Source organism: Dermacentor variabilis, chromosome 5 (assembly GCF_050947875.1).
Source record: "Dermacentor variabilis isolate Ectoservices chromosome 5, ASM5094787v1, whole genome shotgun sequence".
NCBI classification, from domain to species: domain Eukaryota; kingdom Metazoa; phylum Arthropoda; class Arachnida; order Ixodida; family Ixodidae; genus Dermacentor; species Dermacentor variabilis.
In genome coordinates, this window is record NC_134572.1 from 168,346,402 (window position 1) to 168,359,036 (window position 12,635).

General features: G+C 46.4%; 1 protein-coding gene across 1 annotated transcript in view; it reads right to left on the reverse strand.

Moving 5' to 3' along the window:
• Nucleotides 1-4,165: 4,165 nt before the first annotated feature.
• LOC142583701 (ATP-binding cassette sub-family A member 17-like) overlaps nucleotides 4,166-12,635 on the reverse strand; it is an 85,060-nt gene continuing 76,590 nt past the window's right edge. Inside the window, exon 9 of the mRNA XM_075694188.1 lies at nucleotides 4,166-4,581. Within this exon, the coding sequence (XP_075550303.1) occupies nucleotides 4,276-4,581 (306 nt within the window). The 3' untranslated portion in view covers nucleotides 4,166-4,275. The remainder of the gene's footprint in view (nucleotides 4,582-12,635) is intronic.

Genomic DNA, 12,635 nt, shown 5'->3' on the forward strand with positions numbered 1-12,635 from the left:
AGTGTACACGGGCGATTGTGGCCTTAGCGGTAGGAAAGTAGGCGCAGAAAAGATCAGGTTTGCTTCCTAAAGCTAAAGGAATTGTCCTTTTTTAACGTGTATTTCTCGTAAGGAAGATATTTAGGTATCATCTGTTATAAGCACGAAGTGGTTCCACCAATCACACAATATGGGTAATAAAGACACCAGGGCGGTCCTGCGTGCAAGCTATTCGGCAAGTAAACCCTGCCAACAGGCGCGGTCAGAAAAGTCCGGGAGGGTTAGCAAAGAACGTTTCGCCTTGAAATTTGTGCGTCATGAAGGCAAGCTAAACAAATAGCCGCCATGGCTCAGTGCTGTCGTAATGCATTTATTCAAGTATTTCTTTGCATCAAAGTCCGAAAATTAAAGAAAGAGCCACTTAAAACGAAAAAGGCTGCAAAAAACAACGGATTCCTCGTTAATATCTACTCCAGAAGTCCTCGCATCGCTAAGAAAAGTCCGCAGGAAAAACAGCTTACAATTAGTTGGCTCTGTAACGTGCGAAATCTCTAAACAGTCACAAGCATTATGTCTGAAACGTCTGCACTGCGCACCATCAAAGGAAAGCACAAGGGACGGGCCTGTAGATCGCTTCAACAGAGCCCTTTAGCAAGCGCAGGCAGACGTGATCATCAGTTGAAAAGGTACACCTAACCAACCTCGGCACTATGCGGCAAGCGATATCCCACGAAACTTCATGCGAGAATATATTGTTGAATCGAGTGAGTACGACAGGCTCCAAAGAAAGAACAGGTGCCCCCAACGGCGACCAGCGGATCTACTGGTATTCCCCCGGAGGGGCGCAGCAAGCATAGAGAGGCCATCCTCACAGTTGGACGAAAAAGTTTCAAGGTGAAAAGCTTGTGTGTCTACGTTGGCGGTGCCCTTGGCGGTGACCTTGGCGAAACTGCGCCGTGACGAAAAATGGCCGACGCCGCATAGAGTAAAATCACGTCAACAAATGCTCTAATTGACGTCACATTTCTCAGGAAACAAGGAGTAGAATGAGTAAAAGAATAATGAAAGTAAATACTAAAAATGTTAAAATAATAAACGAATAATACAAAAGCAAAAAAGAAGAGAACAGTGGCAGGGGCAGAGTCAGTCACTCATGTATTCGGCTTGGATATGTGGTGATTGACTTATTATTTAGTTTTTCTAACTTATGAACTAAGAAACGGGAAGTTTCTCATGTGCTCATTTATGCCGTGCGTGACTGTTCTCGGTTTGTGGATTAAAAATGACTCTCTTTGTTCCCTTTCAAGAGAAGAGCGGTAGCTTGACTAGAGAAGGGGGGCATGTATTTTGTCAAATAAATGCTCTGGCGGAGTACTTTACTTTGTTTTGAAAATTCGAGATGTGGTAGCGCGCGGGCGTGATCTCCGTAGTTATTTAGTCGGTCTTGCTTAAATACTGTTGGCCACGTACTTTACATTCGAGCATGTGGACCACATTGCTACTGTCACAATTTAGATGTTCCTCAATTTTCCCTAAAAACATGAGCGAGAAATACCACAGACAACGGCGCCTTGCACGGGCCAGGACACTCGAACGCAGGTTCGGTAGAAATCCGGAGGTTTATTACACGGACCCGTGCAAACAGAATAGCAAAGCTTTCACTGTGGTAGCCACAAACGCACAAACTACTATTTCCGCAACAGTCAGAACAGGGTCGGTGGCCACAGCAGAGGCTACTGCGGTGGCTCTGGCTATACGTGACGCTGAAAATAGAGCACGTTCTGCAATAATACTAACCGACTCGCATTCGGCATGTCGCCTTTTCATGGCAGGCACGCTGCCCAAACTCACCATCAAAATTCTAGGAAGAAATCTCACGGAACACCACGCTATTACGTGGTGTCCGGCGCACGCCGGAATGAGGGGTAACGAGAGGGCGGACCGCTTTGCTCGAGAATATAGCATCCGAGCGACGGAACGCACTCTCGTAGAATCTGCGATCACAGCAAAAGATATCTTGGAGGCACAGAGACGAGGAAGGCAATGGTATAGCTTTCCAGACACATCCTTGGACCCAGCGCAAATGCGGCACTGGCGCCGACTACAAACCAGTACATACCCACACCTACTCCTACAACACCACGTACACCCCCACCCGGTATCCCAACACTTGCCCTTGGTGTGGAGGGCGGCCATCTCTTGACCATATCACATGGTCGTGCCAGAGTCGGCCACAAGAAATCCAATCACCCCTTATGGGGCAAAACTTCAACAGTAGGCAGTGGGTGGTGTGGCTAGCCAGCACTGTGCGGGAGGACCAATTGGCCCTTCTCGACCAAGCCCGGCGTGCTGCGATCGCCAGTGGGGCCCTGGACTGAGGGACCCACCCACCGGACATGAATGTGATTTTATTTTTTTCAATAAAAGTTTTATACTACTAATACCTAATTTTCAATGTAAAATCAGAGCAAGTAGACTTAGCACGGCAGGTTGAAGCCACATGCTTGCAGACCTTGCAGCGTTGTTTACCATAAGGTTTGCAGCTGATTCAATGTTTTGAACCATGGTCGTTCAAGCTGTGACGAGGATAGGATGAGCAGAATGACCTCGCAAATTCACCATGAATAAACCTGTTACTAACGAGTGAGCTCTTTACTCACGGGTTTTCTTTCATTTCTTGTTCTTTCCTTATTTTGCGCATTCTATTCAATTTGATCAGGACACCACAAGATGGCTTGCATGTTCGCCGATAATGTAAAAGCACGCTTAACGGGGACACTGTCAACAACCTGTACGCTACCAATGAAGAGAGTAGTGATGAATGCGCCGTGAATAACCGCGGTACGAACTAGTTATCTCTTTTACTCTTGGCTGTCTCCCTCATGCCTTTTGCAGTGTTTTCTGCCTTTTTACTTTCTCTCTGCGTCATTTTTTAGATAAATATATAAGGAGGCTGTGGTGAGAATTTACGGTATCCCTTGAAAAAGGTCGGTCCACCAACCGACACCGTTGGGTAAATAAACCAACGCTTATATATATATATATATATATATATATATATATATATATATATATATATATATTATAATAATATTTGGGGTTTTACGTGCCAAAACCTCTTTCTGATTATGAGGCACGCCGTAGTGGATGGAGGACTACGGAAATTTTGTCCACCTGGGGTTCTTTAACGTGCACCTAAATCTAAGCACACGGGTGTTTTCGCATTTCGCCCCCATCGAAATGCGGCCGCCGTTATATATATATATATATATATATATATATGTATATATATATAACCCAATTGACCGAGTCGTCCATGACGCGGAATCGCACGTACGAGTGCATCGACAAGCGCAGGCCGGCTATTCTTGGGCGCTCGGCAGGTGTACAGGCGTGATATACATATATATATCATCCACTGTTTTTTTCATCAACTTTAATTTAAATTAATTTATTGTTTCTTCATTCCATTGTTTAAGCACAAGTAATTTCCCCTATGCTGTCCTTGGTGTCAGTGTTTGTTGGCTTCTCATGATGACTAATAAAATATCGGACCTCTCGGTTAACACTCTTTCTTCTCGTTCATATATATATATATATATATATATATATATATATATATATATATATATATATATATATATATGTATGTATATATATATATATATATATAGAGAGAGAGAGAGAGAGAGAGAGAGTCGGATGGTTTGCCCCTTCACTCGCTTCCATGGTATTGCTTTAAATGTAGCTTGGTATTCAGTGTCAGTTGCCCTTCTAAAAAGGATACTACCTTCCTACCTATAGTCAAATAGCAAAAGCTTTCTAGCCTTCCCTGCTGTTTGAATTATTTAGGGCCGAACGTTTAAGTTATCTTTTAAATAACAGGGCTCATGGAGGAGGTAGCTGCCAAATGCAGACCCAAGGAGGCCAATTCTTGTTCTAGTGAGGGTGAGCTCTGGGCCTTTCAACTTTTCTTGGGCCTAGACTAGTGTGACCCCATTATCATGGTCAGCTATGGCCCTACTAGTACATCAGCGCGATTTTTGTTGGTTTTTGGTTTGAGGTGCCACTCCAAAACGAGAGCAAGAAGGTAGTACCTAGAAAAGACCTTAGTCCTGCAGAAGAAAAAGACAGGCTCAGGATAAATGTCATAATCAGTATTTATTAAATATGAAGATGTGACGATTTATAAACGTTTCTATGCTTAGAGTCTACCATTCACGCATTAAAGAAACCAGCTTCTTTCTTATATTGACGTTTAGTCGCCAGTGACTGAGGAAACACCAAGCGTCAGTTTTATTTCTTGCCCACCGGGTATGCGTAGCGACTGGAGTATGCCGACCGTGGCCGCGGGCCAGCGTACAGCTCCCCGGCACCGCGAGCAGCGGCCAGTCCCAGCATGGGCGCGGAGGGCGACATGAGAAGCGAGGGCAAAGGAGTCGACGGTGCCTCCACCAGGCGGCGGTAGAAGGCGCGCTGCAGCACAGTGGTGGCCCGCACCCGGCAAGTGGACAGGCCTAGCGAGCGCCGCAGGCCTTCGAGGGCGTCGACCAGCGCCTCCCAGTTGACCGAGTCGTCCATGACGCGGAATCGAACGTACGACTGCATCGAGAAGCGCAGGGACGCTATTCTTGGGCGCTCTGCAGGTGTACAGGTGTGATCCGCGCAAAGCAGAAACTATCGAAATAAAAGAACACGAAAGTAGCTCACTGTACTGTTGCGAGCTCTTTTTTCTTTCTTCCGTCTTTGCTTACGCGGCACCGTTTCTTAGCGAATAGCTTTGTCATGTTGGCCGTCTGACTACCAGCCCCGAGCGCCACCTACGATGACGATTTATAGGCGTGCCCTTTGAAACGAGGCGGCGACAAATACCTAGCCTGCTTGAGTTATGCGAGTATGCTATACACGCTTTTCGTTCTGGTATTTTTCGTGTACATCGCCCTAATCGTTTCGAACTTCATCGAAACTTCTCTATCTACATTGTGTCGCTACCTGTGCCTGTAATGGATCGATCTCCTGCCTCCTTTTTCCCCTCCTACACTCTAAACCTCTCTTGTTTATCGCGACTGCTGATCGGTCGATGCTTCCATCCTCATCTAATCCAACCATTTTCGGAAGGTGTACGCTACCTACGGGTATTGTGACCTACACTGGAGGTGCGAACCGATGCGCGCGCATGTCGTCCGCTAGAGCCTGGGCGGCGAACGTAGGCCTGCCGCAGTGGTTCCGTTTGTTGTCCTTCATTCTTCATGCTAAGTACGCTTCTGGCGTCCTATTCAAATAAATTTCTCCATTGTTTCCCTGTGTCAAAATTTATAAAAAGGGCTTAATAACGTATTTTTTAAAAGAATGCAGTGTTTACTGCCGGCCGACAGAGCACGGTACAGAGCGTTGAAAACTCTTCATGCGCGGTTCCAAACCCTGTAGAGGCACGTGAGGTTAATAATCAAATCATGAAACAAAAAAAAAAATAGGAAGGAACATCTGACTAACAGATTTGAGAAATATCCGCTGTGGTATATCAAGTATGAACAACCGCTCGATGCGTATCCATCTTCTACAACGTTTACTTTGACTTTACACCGACAAAATCAATATCGCTTAATCTGTTTAACTTCTCCGCCTTTCACCTCTTGTTTTCCATCCTTCCCCGACGAAACTTTCTTCGTCACCGACAGCTGTAAGTACTAAATCAATCACCCAATGTGGCATTTGTTACGGAAATGTACGGCAGTAGCACGAGGACTAGAAGAACGGTCAAGTCGAGATTACGCTTGGGCGTTTGCTCTGAGAACTGCTTACCGAAAGCAGGTTGTTTCAAACTAGTTATAAAAGGCAGTAACTTAAAACGAGAGGAGTTTGGACTCTATGTTGCCAGCACTCGCCAGTACACAAAAAGGCACTAGGCAATATTAATTAATTTTTTCTTCTAATGCTGCGTATTTAACTAAAACCTGTGATTTAAATATTTATATTGCTCGAGGAAGTTTGGTGACACATTTGTATTACAAAGCTGAAATAGATGCTCGGCACAACTTTTTATGCTGCATATTCTGTGAGACCGTGCGGCTGCAGCTAATAAGTCGTATTCGTATTAGTTGTGAGGGAGACATTGGAAATATAATAATTCACTGAGGTGTTCGCAATTACACTAATAGAAGACTTGTGATGTCTTCTTCATGCGGAGGTGCTTCTTGTATTGACGAAGGGAGTAGTTTCGTTTCTAAGTAAACCAAGATGGCTCAATACTTGCAGCCCAGATCAGAGGACCAACATAAGGAAATGGGCGAAGCTCTGATAGTCCTTCTGCTGATAGCCTCTTGCTCTCTGTGATATTCTTTCTGTGAAAGCCTCTTGCTCGTGCTCCTACTATATTTAAGTTCAAAATGTACCAGCCGGTCCAACTAATCATTCTTTCGCTGCGTTAACCATTCATTGCCTTTAATGCATTTGGCTGCCGATCTCATAGGAAAGCTTTATATCTAAATGTATGAGGAAATCTTATTTTGGGCTAAAATGCGCCGTTTCTAATTATGTTTGTTACATTGAGAAGAAAATGCTAGAATCCTGTAACTAGACGAAGTGGATTCCAATATGTGCCACCAATTTGTCCTTAAAATTTTTTTTAAAGTTAAAGTTTCAGAAAGGCCAAATATCAAGTTTATCACTTCTCTAGCGAAACCACAAAAATATAACTTTGTAAGATGCATCAATAATACATCTAAAATGCACAAAAGTGATGAGTATATACAGGAACACTTATTTGTCTTTGTCAGTTTGCCGCCATTTCACCTGCTGACAAATGTCAAAAGTAATCACTATGCGTAAGGCGGGCCTTTTTCTATGTGAAGTTTCTCAGATGCTATGGCTGCTTTGGTCTGTTGCTTATGTTGTCGCCGATCCTTCAGTAATAGGCTGCGTCCGGAACTCGAATAGTGGTGCACATTCTAGGACTCGCGCGAACACAAGGGTTTACGTTAGAATGTTCATTGATCCAAAATGTAAACTGCCGAAGTGCCTAAGCCGCCGATCAGATTTGGGCGATCGACGCATGTTCTCATCACTGTCATTTGCCTGAGCGTGATCTGTCTTTGCGGGCACAGGTTCGCCCAATAAAGTGTTAGTCTTTGTGACCCACCATTGTGGTCACGTTCGGATTCTTCACCGTTTTGATAATAATATTTGGGGTTTTACGTCCCAAAACCACTTTCTGATTATGAGGCACGCCGTAGTGGAGGACTCCGGAAATTTTGACCACCTGGGGTTCTTTAACGTGCACCTAAATCTAAGCACATGGGTGTTTTCGCATTTCGCCCCCATCGAAATGCGGCCGCCGTGGCCGGGATTTGATCCCGCAACCTCGTGCTCAGCAGCCCGACACCATAGCCACTGAGCAACCACGGCGGGTATTCACCGTTTTGACAACGTGGCAATATGCACTTTGTAATATACCGCTGAATATTCTGAGCAGAGTTATTCGGTTGCAAAACCCTCGTAAACAAAATTCCACGTAAGCGTCAAATACGTATTCAAACTTCGCCTGCTTCTGATATTCTACAAGATGTAATGCACAAAACCACGATATCTGCTTTTGATACAGAGAGAATAATTTTTAAAGTTCTTGCTTCTATTTCGTTTCGTGCCCCATTTTTGCAATTTTCATAGAATATTAGACGTCCTAAATTAAAGTTCTGCTTGCTAGAGTTGCTAAAGTTTACTTCTTTTTCTCGAAATTAAAGCAGTTTGTTCACGTAGGTACAGCGGTTGTGTCATTACAGCATTTCTGTATTTTACAGATATATTGGAGTACGGGAGTCGCACTTACGTCGAACTAATGCTTCCGCTTAACCACGCACCTTTTATTTGCTGTGTCTACTGTCCGGGTATTCGTTAAGTATATGCCGCAAATAACACGCAAACGTAGTAACAATATTAAAGAACGCTCTTCCTGCGCGGCTGTTGCCGCGGGCATAGACAGTAGTAGCAAGGTAACTAATAAAAAAGAATTATCTCACTCTTTCTTTAATATCTAGTTAAGGTGTCTACAACTGACTATAACAACTCACTAGATGATTAGAACCGCGATGGAAGGTTTTGCAGGCAGTCCCCTCTTATTTGCGCATTTACTATGTTCGCGCCAACTGAAAACGTGGTTCAGAGTAAAATACAGTGTCTGCCGTAAATAAACAATAAAGGAAGTATTCACACTTCAAGCAAAATACTGTACAAATGGTAACATGCCGAATTATTGTACAATTCTTCTTCAATCTTGACCGACATACACTGCTCTTCCTTCAAAGAGCAGTAGACTCCTTCAAATCTGCATAGCTTTCAATATTTAAGCCTGAGTTGTTCCAGTGTTCAGCATTTCTGGGGAAGATGTCATAGTATCGTGCGAAATGCATCGATTGGGATAGCAAATTAATGAACAGCTATGGAGGCTAAGGATAGTATCTTTATTGGCCCTGTTAACTTGTAAACATTCGCTTACTAACTAAATTAACAAGCATGGTGTTACGCGCGTGCAGGCAAAAAGGAACACATCTCAACTGATGACCACGGATACTCGCTGTCAAAACGTTGGCATGAGTAGGAGCGGCAGCAGCGGCGAGCGAACTGGCCTTCGTGCTGCCTTTCGCTTCCACGCGAACTAAGCGGCAAAGAGACCGCACACACGAAGCCATCAACCCTTGGCACGCCTAGACTCTGTACCCCCTCACCCACCGTGGTTGCTCAGTGGTTATGGTGTTGAGCAGCTGAGCACGAGGTCGCGGGATCGAATCCCGGCCATGGCGGCCACATTTCCATAGGGGCGAAAACACCCGCGGGCCTAGGTTATGGTGCACGTTAATGAACCCCAGGTGGTCGAAATTTCCGGAGTCCTCCACTACGGCGTGCCTCATAAGCAGAAAGTGGTTTTGGCGCGTTAAACCCCATAATTTATTTTTTTTCTGTACCCCCTGCAGATCTCTTTCAAGGTAGCACCCGCGTGACCGCGCTCAGCCGCGCCACAAGCAGCCACCGCCAATGGAAAACGGCGCGCTGCTTCCTTCCCGCCTTCCCCCCTTGCGCACGTGAGATTGAGCCACGATCATTTTTGCCTCACCCTCAGACACTTCCACTCGCACCCACAGCATACAGCGCGCGGCCACGAAGTTGTTGCACTTGCATTGTAAATACATTTTATAGCCCCATACCTACGGGTGCCGCCATCTTTGCTCACGTGACAGTGACAACCATTCAGATCCTTCTCATAGACACTCGCTCATTTGTTTGCAATGGTCTCGGTAGCCGCAGACGCCGTTCTAGTCACCATTTTTTCGCCAGAGGCAGAGTAACCTCATTTGTATGATCTGTCAGCACCGTGGTCTTACTGTAGCGACGAATGAAGCAGCCGGATATTTTATTTCACCATTTAAGTATTTACATGGCTTTTCTAGAGCTATTACGGTCGTGCGCCAGTTGTTAGCTGTATATGTAACAACTTCGTTCGATAAAAGTCTGTGCGCGCGCACTGGAAAGCCTGCTTGCGACCTGCTCCGACCGCACATTTCTTGGTGCCAGTGCTGGGGACATAACTTGGGAATGATTTTCGGATCACTTACACCGTATATTTACACGTATTCGCATACGCGTGTGCAAAAAGATGTTGGAAGCGGCCGAGCGATCGATCACTTGCTGTTTGATTCCCGGTGCAAAGAGAAAAATTGCGGTATCCACCTATTATACCACGTTTCATTCGGCTGTTATCGAAGGTGAAGTTGCTCGAATATGTAACCCACGCTTGCGTTGATAATACGTAGCCCTGATTGCATGCTAGTCCGAGTTAAACATGGCATGATATCCTGTGCCTGACTGTAATTGCAGCTAATTGCCTATTCAGCGCTTGCGAAAGAGCTTGTGCACTTTGAGCTTGTGCTCTGTGGGAGGTGTTCATGACATACCGTGGTAAACACGGGCACTCCTTGGGTAGCTGAGGCGGAAGTCTCATCCCATGCATTCAAGTCTACTTCGCTGTTCTTGCAGTTCATGACAGAGGGCGTATTCCATTTGCTATTCTACATTTTCAGCAAATATTACTAAGCAACTCTCACGCTCGGCGGAACGTTACTGGAGTGGCGAGCAGCGGCTCATGCTTGCTTGCTCGTGATTCAGAAGGCGTTCAATGGTGTCACGTGTGTGGCGGCCATAGTGCGCGGTGTGCATTCTGCTCGCTATGAAAGGTGATACAATGTCAATGTCGCTGAAATGCAGCGCCCCCAAGCAGCGCTGCCTTTTTAGTGTTACTGCTGCGCCATGCCTAGTGGGCAAGATATAAGTGGGCGCAGTAGTCGCGCTCGAGGAATCAAAAAGATGCGAGTTCGTTACTACTAGGCATGCTTGGCCTGCTTCTTCGGTGACTGGGCTTCGCGGGCCAACATGGTTCACATTCGCTGAGCCATACGCACTTGTATCAAAAGGTCTTTACGGAACATCACGGCGATAGCGACGGTGACGCCAACGTCGACGACGGCAATGTGCCTGTGGTGTCTAGGCAATAACTATCGCAATAAACTCAAACTGCACTTCAGGTGTGACAGCAGCAAGCAGCCGAGACAACCTTCAGGAAGCATGGCTCGCACAAACTCATTTCCTGGCACGCACAAAGCTAGTGCGCCGGTATGAGGGACGTCCTGCCTATGAAGTGACTAGAGAGAGTGCGTCACTGAAAGATGTCGCGGCTAATACTCACAATGCTCGCGCATGCTCTTATTAATCGCTGTACCACACAGCCTGCTCTGTGAAGACTGTCGCGCGTATGTCTCCTTAAGGCTCATTCGCACTAGGCCGAACGGACGCCGATTTCGATCTGCCGACGCTCCACGACAGCGTTTTTTTTCTTTTCCCCTTCGTGTCGGCGCCTCTGTCACACTGTACCGACGCCGAGCGCTCCGCCGACCATCGGCAGATCGTCAGCGGCGGTACAGTGTGACACAGGCGCCGACAAGAAGAAAACAACGCTGTCGCCCACAGTCGGCAGATGGAAACCGGTGTCGGTTCGGCCTAGTGCGAATGAGCCTTTACCTGCGCCTACCTGCGTGTGCGCGCGTTTGTGTCGCCTATATGCGAGTGCATGCGTGAAGCCGCGCCCAAGCCGGCTCACACAGGCTACAAACGCAGGCGCGCTTGCTTAGTGCTCGTGTAATACGCAGTGGCAGCTGTACTAGAAGCTTATAAGAGCCGAAGCAGTCGACATTCACAGTGTGTCCTTTAGCAGTAAAACGATCAGCCGCGTTATTTAAGCTGTACTTGAAGATAAAAAGATCCTAAGCAGACGAAAGTGTTTTCCTTCGCAGTATACTCAGACGATCCGACGCCTAATTTATTTATTCAGTTATTTTTATTTAGTCATTTTCTTATTTATGCGAAAGCGTCAAATTGTCCATTGAGTGAAAAAGCCGACGTCTGTCATCTCTAGGAGCGAAAGGGCACCGAATTTCTTGATGGACGCGACGCCTCTGCACGAGCGCGCCTCGACGGTGCACAGCGAGGAAAAGGGAACACCTGCAGCCGTATTGGCACGCCGTATTGCGCTAAGGTAGGGGCAGTGCCGCGCGACCACACCACCCTCGCTCTCGCTCTAGGAACCCTGTGTGATGCGCGATTTCCTTGCCCGCGCAAGTTCTCGCCTGCGGTCTAACTGCGCTTCGGTAAGGCCCAATCAAAACATTCCAAGCCTCTCAATGTGCTCGCCTGCCCGCGAGGGGTACGTAACTCGAAGAACTCCTCAGCGGTGTTGAAGCGGACGTTAATGCTCTCACATTCACAACTCATAAGAAGTGCTGAGGTTTCCGCGGATCTATTCATTCATTGTTGCGATGACATCGCAGCCACACGCTGTGCTTTACGGGCGAGCGAAGGTTGCTTGGGTGAGCAGAGGAGTGTAACTGAGTAATGCAGCGGTATCTTCTGGCGCTCGCAATAGAGGAAGGCGGGGCGAGTGCACGACATTTTCTCACGCGCGTAAGCGGCAGTTGGGAAGCGGAGAGATTTGCGCGCACTAGGAGGGGGGAGGGGCAGATTAGGGCGCACCTCCTTTTTCACTTCAGCAGTGGCGGCTAGCGCGGCCGCGCGCATCCTTAGAGGTAATTCTTGGAGGTAAGCTTAGAGGTTCGAAGGCTAGGTGGCCGGAAGTAGCTGACGGCTTCGTGTCTGCTGTGACCGCGAGCATGAGCTGTGATACAGTTAAATGTGCTCGTGTTCGCCTTTGCGCTCATGACAACATACTTGTTAATTTAGTATTAAGCGAATGTTTACAGCAGAATACGCAACTGATAAAACGACTAACCTAGTTTGTACAGCTGTCTCATAGCTTGCTATCTCAATCAATGCATCGCCTGTGTGGCAAAACAATGGCGTTTTATTTATTTATTATATTATATTTCATAATAATGTAGCCAGATAGCCTCTTTAGCTACTTCACGCATTTTCAATGTCGGGTGGTTATCGCTTTCTACAGGGAGAATGTTAAACAGGGTGTCCCACGTTACTTTAGTGAAACTTTAAAAATCTTCGAATGCCACGTAGCTTGGACAGAAGCAAGGTAATGTTGTTTGTCGTCGCTTAGAGATGCTTAGATTATTTATTTGATTCTGCCTAATTACCGATTACCGATC